Source organism: Protomyctophum bolini (genome assembly GCF_963924005.1).
Source record: "Protomyctophum bolini genome assembly, chromosome: 16".
Taxonomy (NCBI): domain Eukaryota; kingdom Metazoa; phylum Chordata; class Actinopteri; order Myctophiformes; family Myctophidae; genus Protomyctophum; species Protomyctophum bolini.
In genome coordinates this window covers 24,890,132-24,905,267 of record NC_137877.1, presented here as the reverse complement: position 1 = coordinate 24,905,267, position 15,136 = coordinate 24,890,132, and the positions used below count along the sequence as shown (strand labels likewise).

General features: G+C 41.2%; 1 protein-coding gene across 1 annotated transcript in view; it reads left to right on the top strand.

Moving 5' to 3' along the window:
- tmem163a (transmembrane protein 163a) overlaps positions 1-15,136 on the top strand; it is a gene marked incomplete at both ends in the record, with an annotated part of 60,546 nt that overhangs the window by 40,030 nt on the left and 5,380 nt on the right. Inside the window, 3 exons of the mRNA XM_080785124.1 lie at positions 5,944-5,987; positions 9,452-9,543; positions 13,693-13,789. Coding sequence (XP_080641250.1) covers positions 5,944-5,987; positions 9,452-9,543; positions 13,693-13,789 — 233 coding nt within the window. The remainder of the gene's footprint in view (positions 1-5,943; positions 5,988-9,451; positions 9,544-13,692; positions 13,790-15,136) is intronic.

Sequence of the window (15,136 nt, the reverse complement as noted above, 5' to 3'; positions counted from 1 at the left end):
CAGCCATTTGTTTTTAATTCAGCCAAGTGCGGTTTTGAAAGAGAGTAAGGATCCACATACATATGTATGACTGTTGGTACGGCATTCCACATTTTTTGTGGCATATATCACGAGAACAAATTTAACCCCTTGTTTGAGCCTCTGGTGTTGTGATTGTGGACTTATCCAAAACCTAACCCTAACCTCATGAAACCACAGCATGGATTAGTTGTAACCTGCCATGCATGTCGGGAGCCACAGGTGATTTTTAACCCGCAGCACGACACGTTAGCCGACCACGCCGGTCTGGTTAACGGGATGTATGACTTATTAGCAGTCCAGATGGGCCATCCCACCCTAGCAAAATGAGCAGGGGGTAAATGAGTTGTAGATGTAGGGCCAAGCAGTAGCCAAACCCGTTTCTTTTGGGATGTCTGAAGCCTTGTTTTGAAGGGCTTTGTGGTGCTATGACAATAGTGGTGATATGTCCAAGTGACATTTGGATGAGTGCTCCTGCCAGAGTCCTCAATGTATTCTTACTGACCAGTGAGGAGATCCTGTACAATAATGTTGTGACAGGGTCAAGGACGTGTGTCTGAGTGGATATGTATTCTTACTGACCAGTGAGGAGATCCTGTACAAAAATCTTGTGACAGGGTCAAGGACGTGTGTCTGAGTGGATATGTGACAGTGTTCTGGCAGTGTCCAAAACCTTTGCCACATTTCATGCAACAGTGATTGGCAATGTGAGGCCGATATATAAAACAGGCAGCTACAGTATCACCAACATATAAAAACCGAGGGAGGTTCATTCATTTTGTATACTGTATACATGTGTTCACAGAAATTGCTACTTTTACCAGAACAAAAAATATATTAATATATAAATACTGCAGTAACTTAACTGGTTTCATTTGGCAAATGAGGGGGAATCAATCACACATTACTGCTAGTCTACATGCAGACAGTTTCATGAAAAATGGCAAGAACTATTATGAGCTCCCTTGGGAGAATTGCCAACCTGTCTGTCCTCTCCTCCTAGGCCTGGGTCCAAATCTTTTTCCTTTATTTATTTTTTTCTGGAGGAAAAACATTGTTCTGGTAGATAGATTGGTCATAGTGTCTTTGCACAATGTAACAGGTAGACAAAATGTATTTATTTTGCAATATGTTTTCCCTATAGTGTAAAATGTTGAATTGGTCTCCATATACACTATATATCGTTATTTAACGAGAGCTTTACTCACGCTCACTTTCACACATTTGTGAAAACAACGTAAATTGAGCTGTCCAGGTCATTGCACTGACAGAGCTACGTTTAGCAAGAAAGATCCTGTTTTAGTTCACGGCTGGCAAGATAAATGCATTCACATCTGACAACTTCCAGGTCGCCAGGCCTGCCACCAAAACATTTACAGAGATCCAATACACGGCACAATCTTTCCATACCTTGTCAGTATAGTCACGCGTGCTTGCCTCCCTGATTAACAGAGAAACCCAACAGATGTTGGACAGTTTTTAGTGTCAGGGAGAGCCTGAGGCATTGATTTTCTGGCAGGCAGCACCCACACAGACGGCTGATACATCAGCTGAAACCCGGTGAAATGGATAATGTCTTAAGTAGTTATGGACCCGTGTGAACCACCAAAGAGAAAACACAAAATGAGTTGTTTATTTACAACTTGTAGTCTTTCCTGCATCACCTTGAGCTATGTACATATAATTATCTTTAAACTCAACTTGTTTGTTTATGCCAGTTCTATGACACATACAGTAACCATGTATTTAAGTGTTGACACAAAGGTCTTAAATATTGTAGTTAATACCACTTTCTAAATGTCAACAATCTTATTTTCCATATTGTGGTCACCCAACCACCAGCTAGCATAGGTCTATATATCTATAACATCTCTAATCAATGTAATCAAATCTGCCTACATCAATCTTGAAATCAATGTGAAAACTGTTGATATTTTTTAAACATTTTAAGAATACAAATCTTGCATGAGGATCCCTAGCTGGGACAACATCATTTTAGATGGGGGTCCTCAGACAAATACATATTAACTTCTGGGTCCTTGACATGAAAACGTTTGATAACACACTGACTTGGACCACCTTTATGATGTGACTCCTAAAGGTAGCTATTGCATCAAACAGGCTTGGAACCACAGCTAAACTCCGACCCATAGGTACGCACTGATCCACCTTGAGCCCACTCCTCATAAGGCTTGGGGGTCTCTCTGGATTGTAGACATTCCAGAGACCACACGTTTGGGCTTAGTCTAGATCTCTGATCTTATTTTCCACAAAGACCCACATCCCTCAAGAGAGGGATGTAAACAAGTGATGTAACGGGTAAGTGGACATGGGTCGAGTGCATACCAAAAGTATCCATCTACAGTATACACACACAAAGCTAAATCAACACTAAGGATAGTAGGCCATTGTATATGCCGTATTAACAAGTTTGGCATATTTTATTCCTTAGCGATTGCACTGATATTGTTTTTGAGCTTTGACCTCCACAATGGATTAAAGAATGTGACAAATGCTAAATTAACCACTATAAATACATCCATCTATGAATTGAATTGAAAAAATAAAATAAAATAAAGGATTTTGATTATCTTTTGTTAAAAAGAAGGGTCAACAGATTAGCGATCTAATCTCCAATGAGATTGGCTCAAATAATGAGACCAAAACTACAGCTAATCTCCTCGCAGGCTCCTCGCAGGCTATAATATGGTGAGAACATTAATAGTTAGTTTGTTGAGTGAGGACTGGGGAGTGTTGCTTTCAGGATGTTGATTTTACAAATGTCACGTCATTGGATTTTCATCTATGCGTGTACCACATCAAGCTAAATGTTTTTGTCTTCGTATCTATTAGCACCTTGACCTTTTCTGAGCACAGTGGAGATGTGAGAGCTTCATAATGTGAATTGCACAGTGTATGAAATGGTACATTGTGCAGTACTTTCTACGTTTTCTACTATTTTTCTAATAAGTAAAAGAATTTAGTACATTTTCCACTGCTGCATTTGTGTGAGAGTGTACAAGTGGAATGGCTCCGTATTGTACACTCTCTGAGTTAAAGGTTTTTACAGTGGACCAAGATGTCCCCTCTTTAATCAGGAAATGTAGTTACTGCATGTACTTTCAGGATTTAATTTAATAAATGTATATAATGTAATAAATAAATAAATGTAGTTACTGCATGTACTTTCAGGATTTAATTTAATAAATGTATATAATGTAATAAATAAATAAATGTAGTTACTGCATGTACTTTCAGGATTTAATTTAATAAATGTATAATGTAATAAATGAATAAATGTAGTTACTGCATGTACTTTCAGGATTTAATTTGGCTGCTGCTCGAGTCATTATTCTTCTGTAATGAGGAGACTAGACGAGCCTAGTGTCTTTCCCGGCGATACAGCAAATGGCAGATTGGTTACTAAACGACTGCTGCTTGTTTTAGGAAGCTCTCCGCTAGCGATGGTGGTTCAGGAAGACACTTCTTGGCAGACACACACACACACACACACACACGAGAAGCATGCCAGTACTCTCACACATGCACATGAATGCACTCAGACACGCACGCATGCATATTTAGACACACACAAAATGCATTTACATTATGCACACTTAAACACTCACTCGCTCCCTTTTTCTCTCTCTCTCTCTCTCTCTCTCTCTCGCACCCACACACACACTTTGGCCTGGAATCTGGATCCTCCAGATGGGCAGGAGACCCAGTCAGCCAGCCTCCCTATGGGACGCTGGAAACATGGAGCACATGAACTTCTGTGTGTGGGTGTGCGTGCATGTACAGTACGTGCGTGTGTGCGTGCGTGTACAGTATATGTGGCATGTACGTTACCCAAGCAGCTAATACAGGTAGCAGCTGGTGTCTGTCAGGGGACTGTCTGGACCATCTTCAATGCTTCACTCCTTTATTGACACCTTTCCTTCCTTGACCTCCTCACCTCTTCTCTATTCACCTCTCTCCTCTCTCCTCTCCTTATCATCATACATCATCTCATTCTGGCCAATCACAATTTGCATCCTCACTTTTGTCTTCAATGTTTCTGTTTACGCTGTATTCTTGACAATAAACTGTCAGGTGAAAGCATGGCAACAAAGATGATCAAAAAAAGTCAATGACCCCTGGGGGTCCCTGGACCCCACTTTGAGAACCACTGGTCTACACCTCCTGTTCTGTGACTTCCGTTCCGTGACTACCTGAAGTAGCCTACCACTACGCTCCATTAAATTCATTGGAACATAGTACAGTACAGTATAGTTCTTATATATGCAGATCAAATGTCAGAAAAAAGAAAGAGGGAGAGAGTCTCGGAGAAGAAGAGAAATGGGAAAAGAGAAAGGGAGAGGGGGGGATGAGAGAGGGTAGTTGAAAGCACCGTTGAGTTCAAATAAACAAAAAAACAAACTCCCGGCTTGCCCTCAAATCTCCTGTTACCATGGAGATTCCACTGACGAATGACGATGCTGCCTCCGTTGGGAGTCTGTCCTGCACATACACATAGGGAGAGCAAGGGAGAGAGAGAGAGAGAGGAACAGGGTATTGGAGAGAGAGAGAGTGAGAGAGAGAGAGAGATCTCTAGCAAAGAAGAGACTACATATTTGGGCTGTATTCTTGACGGCTGTGGGTGTCGCTTACTGAGGGCATTGAGGCAAAGCCTCATTTACTATTTTACGAACCTCGGGACCAAGCAGGTAAAAACTGTTTGGCGCAAGTTGAACTGTTTTTCATAGAAAAGTATTTCAATCACAAGTGAATAAGAAGCATGTCTACATGCCCACGATCGGCACGCTAGGGTTCATGTGGTTTAACAACAAAGGGGCATGCAAACCTCACATCTTTGGTATGCGGGGGGTGCGCCATTGAAGGTGATAAGTCACAATACCTGGCCAACGGATAGGCATATACTGTAGCAGAACAACAGGGCACCAGAAGTATTAAGCCAACAATGTTAACGAGCAAGCTTCAAAAACATTTGAAAGTGTATTTTATGTGAAAACAAGGCACATTTAAATCCACAATACTTTTAGGCTCAATTCATTCCTCCTTTATGCTAGTTTTAGCACATGCACAGAAGGTGAATCAAAATACATTCTTCCCTTAATTGCAGCTTGTCAGCTGTGCTGTCATAGGAATTTTGTGCCAACAGAATGGCATGTTGACGCTTTCATCCTTGAACCCAAACAAAACATGCCAGTACCTTCCTATAGCCTTTGATAATACTAATAAGAGGATTTGGAGTTAATCTGCTCTTTGCAACATGCATTTAGCATCTGTGCCATGTGAATATAAATAACTTATTAATAAGCTTTGTGAATTCATTGTGAATAGATATGAAATATGTACCACCAGACTGAACCGTGTCCCATCACCATTGGCCAATTACAATATTCAGAATACCATCTTTGTGCCGTCAAATTAACATAATTGAGTGACGTAAAATGTATATTGTGGTGATTTTTGGGTTGTTATTGATTCAGAAACTTTATTAATTTATATTAAAAGATATGTTAGAAAGGATTGTGTTATTTTATCTGCCACTCTGCTAATTAATTAGAAATAGTACCATTTGTATCACAGTGACAGTAATATGGGCACAAAGCCAATGTAATATTTCCTACGCAGATTTCTTTCTTTCAAACAAACATTGTTATTTTTTTTTAATAACGAAGGATCAATAGCTTCCATTATATAGCATGCTAACTTTCCAGGAATAGAAAGCCTGCCGTTTCTATTAGCTTGGATTGGAGCACCAGGACAGCACAGCACAGAAAGACTTAATAGGGTCGTCCTTTAATTATTCTTTTTTATTTCAAGCTATTGGTGGTATGTTAACCCCCCCCCCTCTTCCCCTCCAACCTGTCACCCCCACCCCACCCCCCCCTCAATTTGTGTCTTCTCTCTTCACAGCGGTGTCATTCATGAGACACAGCGCTTCAGCCTTTGGATTTGCCGTGAGTTCCAACTACCTACTTCCCCCTCCATTTGCACTGATCAATTAGTCATAAGTTTGGTCTCTGTGATTTATTAACGCTCGTTGGAAAACCAAAGTGCAATGGGTGCCTTTGTTTCCTTGGTAACAAGGCAGGAGCAGGGAGCTCAGATCGCAACTCCCCAAGGCACCACTTACTGTAAAGAACTGGAGCCAGGCTCAAGATTTATTTATACTTAGTTGCACGACGGTGTCGCTCACGTGAGCTTGTAGATCGGCTATCATCGGTGTGTGCACAGGCAACTAAGTGTAACCCAGACTGCAGGTAGTTTTGTCATTAACTTGTCAAGACTCTTCCTACAATTTTACAGTGCGAGTGTGTAATTCTGCCTTGTAAGAGTTGAGAACTGGAAATCTGTCACCTCCTTTTCAGACTGGAGAAGGGTATTAAATCAATCGCAAAACATTATTTTAAAATAGTTTAGATTTATTTTTTTCCTAAGCAGCTACAGTAGCTTAGTTAAGCTTCGCCAATTTTTTTGTTGTTGCAGAGTTACGTATTTGTGTGTGACTGCACAGGCGAAACTGAACACATTTTCAAAGTGTCTCAAGTGCAGACTGTTAGGCGAAAGCATTATGACAATTGTGGCAGCAAACACATCTTGTCATAGACATGCTATTACGAATTGGTCAGACCCAGTTGTATAGCAGTCCATCACCTAGGGCCACAAATTCAAAACTTTGAATCCAAAAATCAGGATTGGGATCACTCTGATATCCGATCAGTTCAGGAAATCCAACCCGAACTGAACACTGTTGCAGTGGATTACCAAAGCAAAACACACTTTACAATTAATTAAAAAATATGATTCTACAGTATATACTGTAGATAAGATGGTAAAGGTTGTACATTGAAATAATACATCATCTGGACAACTTTTATGGTTGATAACATATTCATTTTTGTCACTTATGCGGAGGGCTCAAACAGCGTATTCAACCAAGAGTTTGTGATCATAGCATTATTATCAGCAAAATCATTCAAAACAGAAATCCTGGCTCTAACGTACTGTCTGGCTCCCTTATTTTGCCATTCATATCCACTAAGTGAAAATAGGTAGGATTAGATCACTGATTAGGATCTTTTAATATTGAGAAATCTGAATATGGATCAAGGTGATCCTATCCTGAATTTATTTGAATATAGGATTTCAAAATCTGATCCGATCAGATGGGGATTCAAAGTTTTTAACTTGTGGGACAAGACATTTAAAAACACTAAACAAACAAAAAAGGCACAGTTCAGGTTCACCTTGAATTGCTCCAGAATTTAGGTAAAATGATCTGCAGGCCCGGGAGAGGAAGTGAGTCATGTGAGGAAATTAATCGTGACCCCCAGACATTCCAGATGCAATCGCAGTGGGATGGAAATGAAAACACCTTCACATAATGTCCATAGGCCATTATAAACGTGATTACCATAATGTAATTAAGATACGTTGAATACTGTAATCTGCAGGCCTGGCTAGCTCTGGATCACATAATTATTAAAGAATGGATTTAATTAACAACTGCAATATACCATAAGTTATATTATATATTTAACCCAATAAGACCTGAGGCTGATTCTACAAATGCCATGTAAACCAAAAAATAGCAGATATACAAGCCCGCAGCACGGCACTAAGTGACATGCTGTGAGCTTGTATATCTGCTATTTTTGAATTGCCAACGCTAAAATCTAAAATGACTCAGATGCTTAGCTGGCTCCGTTTGGGCCCAGCTGGCCATTGGCTGGCCCAGACAACGAGGCGGGACTTCCCCCCTTACTCTTCGTTGGTTTTTATTTTGACTGAATGGGGGGTGGCTCCCGATCATAGACTGTAACGGTAGCCACGCCCATCAGAACATACGCAACTTTATGGTAATTTTCTTTATAAATGGGACCATAATTTTCCAAAAAGAATATTATGACATGAGAAATGAGACTTTAAACTAGTGACTGGAAGCAGAAAGTATTCATGGCCATGTTTATTAAGGTAATACAGTCTAGGTGAAGTTGGGCCCAAATACATGGGCCTCTATGGAGCTATAGACTGACACCACGCCAGACACGAACGCCCACATCCGGTTTTAGCCCGGGGTAAGAATTTTCTATGGCTGTCATTGTCAATGCAACTTGGTCCAATCCTTAATCACATACGGAACATCTATGCCGATAATATATAACTTGCGGAGGTAGCGTGCCTTGTCCACGGGCAACAGATCTTTAAACGTATGGCATTGCAAATACGTTTAATAATCGCTACTCTGCGCGATATTGTTTTGGAAATGCCGCAAATTGCATTGCAGTGAACGAGAGCAAATCACAACTTCCCCCAGGGGTGGGCGGAGTCACAGCTTTACGCCCTGAATATGCGCCGTGGTGTCAGTTTATGGGTTTTTTTGGGCCCAATGACAGCGCCACAACAGGCCATTATATGAACTTTCAGGAAGTCCCGATTTCCTTAGTGGCTTCACGAAATATCTGTCTGACTGCCCCCCTGGTAATTACCTACAGTCCAGCAATATCCACCTCCCTTCTTTAACTGTGGCACCACATTAGGATGAAATAGGTCCAATTAGAATGTTTATGAACAAAGGCCATATGGCAGCACTTCTGTGTAGACTCCTGGGTCAGGTATCAGAGTATTCAAAGTTCCAGTAAAATATTAAGATGGCAAATGTGTTATTTCTTTCCCATTTTCCCCTCTTTGAACAGCAAAACTGCAAAAAATGATATAGTGATGTTGATTAAGTTACAGCAGTCACTACGTATACGTGCAATACGCACTGTGAGTAGGGCAACATGCCAAAGGGGGCAAAAAAGTGAAAAGTGCCAAGCCGACAATCATAATAACAATTTTCTCCGCGGCTCCACGGCGTAATAACACACACCCAGGTGTGTGTCATCACAAAAGGCGAAAGTAGCCGATCTGCATGATCGACGACAGCGCTGTCGTCACAAATAATATGAGAGTAGGGCAACCAAATCGTCAGCGACGAGAAATAATGTCAAATTACTGTATGCAAATTAACATAACACCCAAATGCATATTGTCGGGCAGAAACCTAGTTAATTTCTTTTCATAAACAAATGACCCGAATTCGTTGTATGACAGTGTCATGTTTCTCAAAGATCTTTGAAAGTGAAAGTGGTTAAATCTGTCTGGCTTTTTATGAATATTTAACCAATGAAAAGTAATAATCCTAGAGTACCATCTCATCAAAATATAATAAAATACTATGCTCCAAACTACTCAATTTTTTTCAACTTAATTGTTGGTTCTGTTCTCACATATCATTGGAAAAGAACCCCCAAAATATATACAGTAAGATAGTTGGAATTGTAACACAGTATCCTTCGTCATTATCATTATATAATATATTTGTTGTAAGATCTGTTATGTTCTGTCATTTGTTCCTATGTTCCCGTCTCTGCTGTAGTTCGATGCCACGCTGGACGTGCTGTCTTCCATCATTGTGCTGTGGCGCTATAGCAACGCGGCCGCCGTGCACTCTGCACACAGAGAGTACATGTGAGTACCAAGTGCGGTGGTGGTGGCATGTTTGGTTAAATGTCTTTGGGAATCATTGCACGCCATTGAACGGACAAGAAAAGTGTGCACTCATGAGAAAGAATATGGTCAATGGGATTCAGGTGTGTTCCCCTGAACACTCCCACCGCCCTGACACTGAACGACAATTAATCTGTGCCGATTGTCGCCGCAGTCTCCACCGTCGCACCACTGATAGCAAAGTGACGGATCATTTGCAACACACATTTTGACTGAATGTTTTATATATTTCAAGCCATTTCATTATTATTATTATTATTTTGTATCTATTTATTTGTACTACTACTACTGTGACCAATTGCAGCCTATGTTGCATAATCTTCATGTTGTTAACTAAACAATTGTAATATATTTAGGTCATATAGTGTTATTTTCTTATTTCAACCACAGAGCAGTTATGACACGAATATCATGCACAAATAGATTAGTATTTGACTGCTGGAATTTTTTTACAGCCTTGGGACACAGTATAGATATATTTACAGAATAACCTGACAGATAATGTATTGAAGTTGCTTAATCTGACTGTTCCCGTTATTAAATCTATTCAACTGCTTGTCTTCGTACCTTCCAATTGTAGTCAGACAAAAAATACAATTCAGTCAGATAACGCACAAATAGATCGAGACCAATAATAGCTTGCGGAACATTATTTGTTTATAAAATGTATGAAGTGTGAATATTATCTTTGATCTTGCCATATTCAGGCCAGCTCTGTTTAAGACAACCCTGCTCAGCACATTAGCAGACAACCATTTAAGAGCAGGGAGATAATTCATCTATAACCCACTCCCCTCCACCTCCCAAGGGGACAGAATCCTTAGGGAAAGCATACTGGTGGTGCTGGGGTGGGGGTGGGAGCAAACAAAGTGCATACAACATAATGGCAACACTGGCAATACAACAGGAGGAAGTGCAATGAATCAGATGAGCTTAAGTAGTCCGTCAATTGATCAGCGTCACATGCACTATACATGCAGCCACTACACCGGCCATCCTGGCCAAACTGCACCCTCTTTACAAACGCTCACACATTTCTTTGTCTGTGAATGGAATGGCACGTTTCTCATTTACAACTCAGTTGGCGAGGTTACACCTCTCTGTTCACGCTATCCAATCTTGTCAATCCCATTCAATCCATCAGCGAGTCCTCGGCCAGTTCATCAGGTACCTGTCAGGTTGTCTTACAGCAGTCGCTCTGCTCCGCTCAAAGCTCACACACAATAAAAATGCCATTCGTCACTCCCCGCACATAAACGGATTGATATTGGGTGAACTCGAAAAACGTGCTTCTCGGAGGACAGGTCTCCGTCAGGGCAGGTAGTTTATTGAGGGCCTCAATGTTTCACTGCAATCCGATCCGTGATTTGAGGCATTTTGTTCAAAATGGGACACTCCTTCAAACTTTGAAAGCCAATGTTAGCCAATCAGGATTAAGGCCTAGATTCTTCCTTGGCCAGGGAATGTGCTTGCAAAGTTTCACGCCAATAGGCCCTACGTTCCCTGAGATTAGCTCACAGACAGAATGACACACATTCTGTTGGACCCCTGGTCTAGGCCATGCCTTCGACCTGGCGTCTAGGTCACGCCTTCGGGCCACGCCTTCGACATGGGGTCTAGGCCACGCCTTCGACATGGGGTCTAGGCCACGCCTTCTACATGGGGTCTAGGCCACGCCTTCGACATGGCAGAGACAACAAATGTATGACCACGAAGAGGAGGCTGTTTGAATGAACTGATAGATGACATTTTTTGCCCCTTGTCCCTTTGACCAGTGAAGAGACAGAGGTAAAACTTGACTGCTCAAAAAACACGCTAAAATATGTTTTTTAGCTCAAAACGTGCTCTATGTCCCCTGGCTGCAGTGTTCCACCTCGGCTAAATCACCACAGTATATATGAGGCACTGGCATTGTATCTACATTCTGTAGTGAGACAGATTGAATCAAGGTATTCTCATCCATGCCTAGCAAATCTGTCAGTGTAGGAGATGAATGATCTGGCAATGGGGCTGCGGCAAATAGCCACATCTTGTTAGGTGGCGCCAGCGCAGGAGTGTAAAGTTAAGTCCTACTATAAGTCATAAAATAAATTACTGTAACCCTCCCTGGCGACAGCTCTCTCACTGCTGTCCAGATGCGAAGACAAATCTCACAAACAGTATACACGTGTACATGAATGCACATGCACATTCATGCACATGCATTCTTGCACACATTCGATGTGTGTCTAGCATACTACATGCTTTGAGAATCAATAAGCTACTATATACACATGTGGACGATGTGTGCTCATTGCATGTAGTACTTAAGCTACTGCACGCTTCACACACGCATATATACCCACATGCACACACACACACACACACACACACACACACACACACACACACACACACACACACACACGTGGGCCCATACAGTGCTGGTGCACACACATTCCAACATACTAAAAGGAAAATCGAAAAGATTTTGCTTCATTGCGTAGAAGATGAATGATACAAAAACACATACAGTACCATCGTTCCTTAACACTTAAGTTGTTCATATCTGAATTAACATACTGCGACTTAATATTCATCCTGCTGTTGCTCTAGGTTTCATAGTTGATCCTCTCAAGAGCCACCAGATAGATATATTCCGTAGCACATGTCAGTTTGGGATAAAATAAGAGTGTGGGCTGTTAGAAGTCTTTCATCTCTTGCAGTACAGCGCTGCAGCTCAAGGACATGCTGACACCATTCCGTGTGTGATGTTTCAACTGTTTGTTTCATGTCCACAACATAGACCCAGCCTATACCAGCAGTGTTCGGTTTTATGTGGTGAGGGGGTGGGTGTGCCTCTGCTTGTCATATCCTTCCCATCTGGGCAATTGTATTGCTGGTAGAGATAATGTTAATACCCGTCAGACTGAATTAAATGCCTGCTATTTCCTTTTCAGAAATGTTGACTGGCTGATATGTTTTATGTTGTATAAATGTATTATCCAACTGTATGTTGGATAATATTACAATTCCACAATTTACGGTATGTTAACCTCATTAGCCTCATTCCTTTTTTGGGAACATTTAAACCCAATTTTAAAAAAGTGTTAATTTTTTGGGGCTTTACAAATGGAATGCTGCCTATACCAGTTCAACGATAACAATGGTTGGTCTGCTGCTACTTTGATGCATAAAACTTAAACATCAAGTTCAAAACATAAAACAGGGATTCTGTCTTTTTTGTGGCTCACATTGCCAAACGTGACTGACTTGCAGTTAAAAGCTGGTGATATTAGGTTACTTTGTTTGGGTCTGAACAGAATGTACAGATTGAAGTGATGAACCGTCCTGATACTGGGTGTACCGTAGAGAAGGTACAGTACAGAGAAGATATGATGTCGGGGCAATAAATAAACGCTCTGGAGTAGGGATGTCCCGATCATGTTTTTTTGCTCCCGATCCAATTCCGATCATTTGATTTTTGAGAAATATATACCGATCATCCGATCTTTATATTTTGATATAACACTTATACCATATCACAATAGAAAATATCCTAATGAATGTCACTCTAGTGTAGTCTGTTGTGTTGCCTTTCAATAATTGAAAGGCAAAATGTGACTATACTTTTATTAGAATGACTGTCATTGTGTTTTTTTTCTTTCAATGAAAGCATGGAATCATAGTAAAATAATGATGTATTGGTTAATTATAGTCAATACAGTTCTACAGCTTATAGAACTGAAGTCAAGTTAAAACTCGCTACTACAGACACCTACTGTATGCCATCATACATAGCTGGGTTGCATTTCCTTTGTTTTCATCATAGGTGTCTTTCACGCCTATGAGTGTGACTAGTCTTTGTTTGATGATCTCTGACTGGGACCAGAAGGAAAACAACTAGCATAAACAGTTTTTACAAAATCTCATTGCTTATACATCTTTCTTTGATAGACAATTTCAAATACGATCTTCTCTCCCCGATTCCGATCTTTTGAAAATCATGTGATCGGACAACGCTACTCTGGAGTGCAACTGGCAACTGCCTCAGTGTTTCAGCTTTGTAATTGTGGCTTTTACACGAACCTTCTAATGTTCTGTTACCTGTGTGCGTGCGTGCGTCTACAGAGCCTGTGTGGTCCTTGGAATCATTTTTGTGCTCTCCTCCATGTGCATCCTGGGAAAGGCCATCCACGACCTGTCTATAAAGCTGCTACCTGAAGTGGTAAGAACACACACACACACACACACACACACACACACACACACACACACACACAAAACAATGTTTAAGAAGACATTCTGTTCATGGTTTGTTAGGTACATACCTTTTATAGCTTTCTGCTCTACTTACAGAAACGTCAAGAGCTTTCACAACACACGCACGCACACGCGCACACGCACACACACACACACACACAAGCGCGCCTCTCTGGTGGTCTTATTAGACAGTACCTTTTACATAGACTGTTCAAGGCAGAAATGTTTCCACATCATTCCACCTCGCTGTTCTGTATAAATTTACAGACACAGGTATGGACACAGAATACGTATGGTAGCAACCACAACAGATACATAAAGTATACACTCAAATGAATAGGGCGATGTCTAAATAAAGAGTACATCTTTAGAGTCTGTAGGCCTAATGTGTGAAATAAACAAGTAGTAAATGGTTAACTTGAAGGCTAATCTACGACCGTCATCTCAAGCTGTGTGTGCATGTGGGGGCGGCATCCGTTCACAGTTCAACGTTCAGGGTTGTACTTTAGGAAGGTGCAGTTGCCCCGGTTTGCTGTGGTTCTTATCAGTTCTGTATTATTGTTTAGGCAAAGAAGCAGACATTCCATATGTTATCACTGCTTATTACACGGCTTGGTTGAATGCTTGATTCTGATTGGTCAATCGCTGAATTCAGCGGTGTGTTATTTGTGGATAATGACCGCTCCACTCTATAACAGACCCGATGCCTAGTCAAACCCTCAGAGCACCTGCTTTGCCCTGCTTCTTTACTGCTGTTTCCAACATGACAGCCAAGTAAACACACACACAATGTCATTTACAGGCAAACATTGCTCTGAAAAATGTTTTTGAAAACATTTGAGCGAGACTACATGATACGATACAGTACGCAAAAATGGATTATATTTGATCAACTCACTTCCTTGACTGTGCTGCAGCTGGGCAGACGCCCTCGTTTGGTGTGTTTTGGGTCAATTTATTAAGTAGCTGTGTAATAAGTGGGATAATGTATGGCTGAGTGGTCATTGTTGATATATAAATCAGCTTCAGGGTAATTAAGCACCTCCGCTTGACGTCGGTGCTTAATCACCCTGCCATACATTATCCCTTACATTACATACACGTTATCAACCGTTATCAGGACGTTGGAATATGGCCAATATGGCCATATTGTCCATAGTCCATACCAACGTTGTTTTCAGAAATGGCGCACGGCTTTGTTCACTTGGACTGCCCGCATGGCAGTGCGGTGCAGACATAACCTGACTCCGCCTGCCACCATCTGGCGGAGTCAGGTTAATGCTGACATGTCGGGGGCATGGAAAGTAGGGGG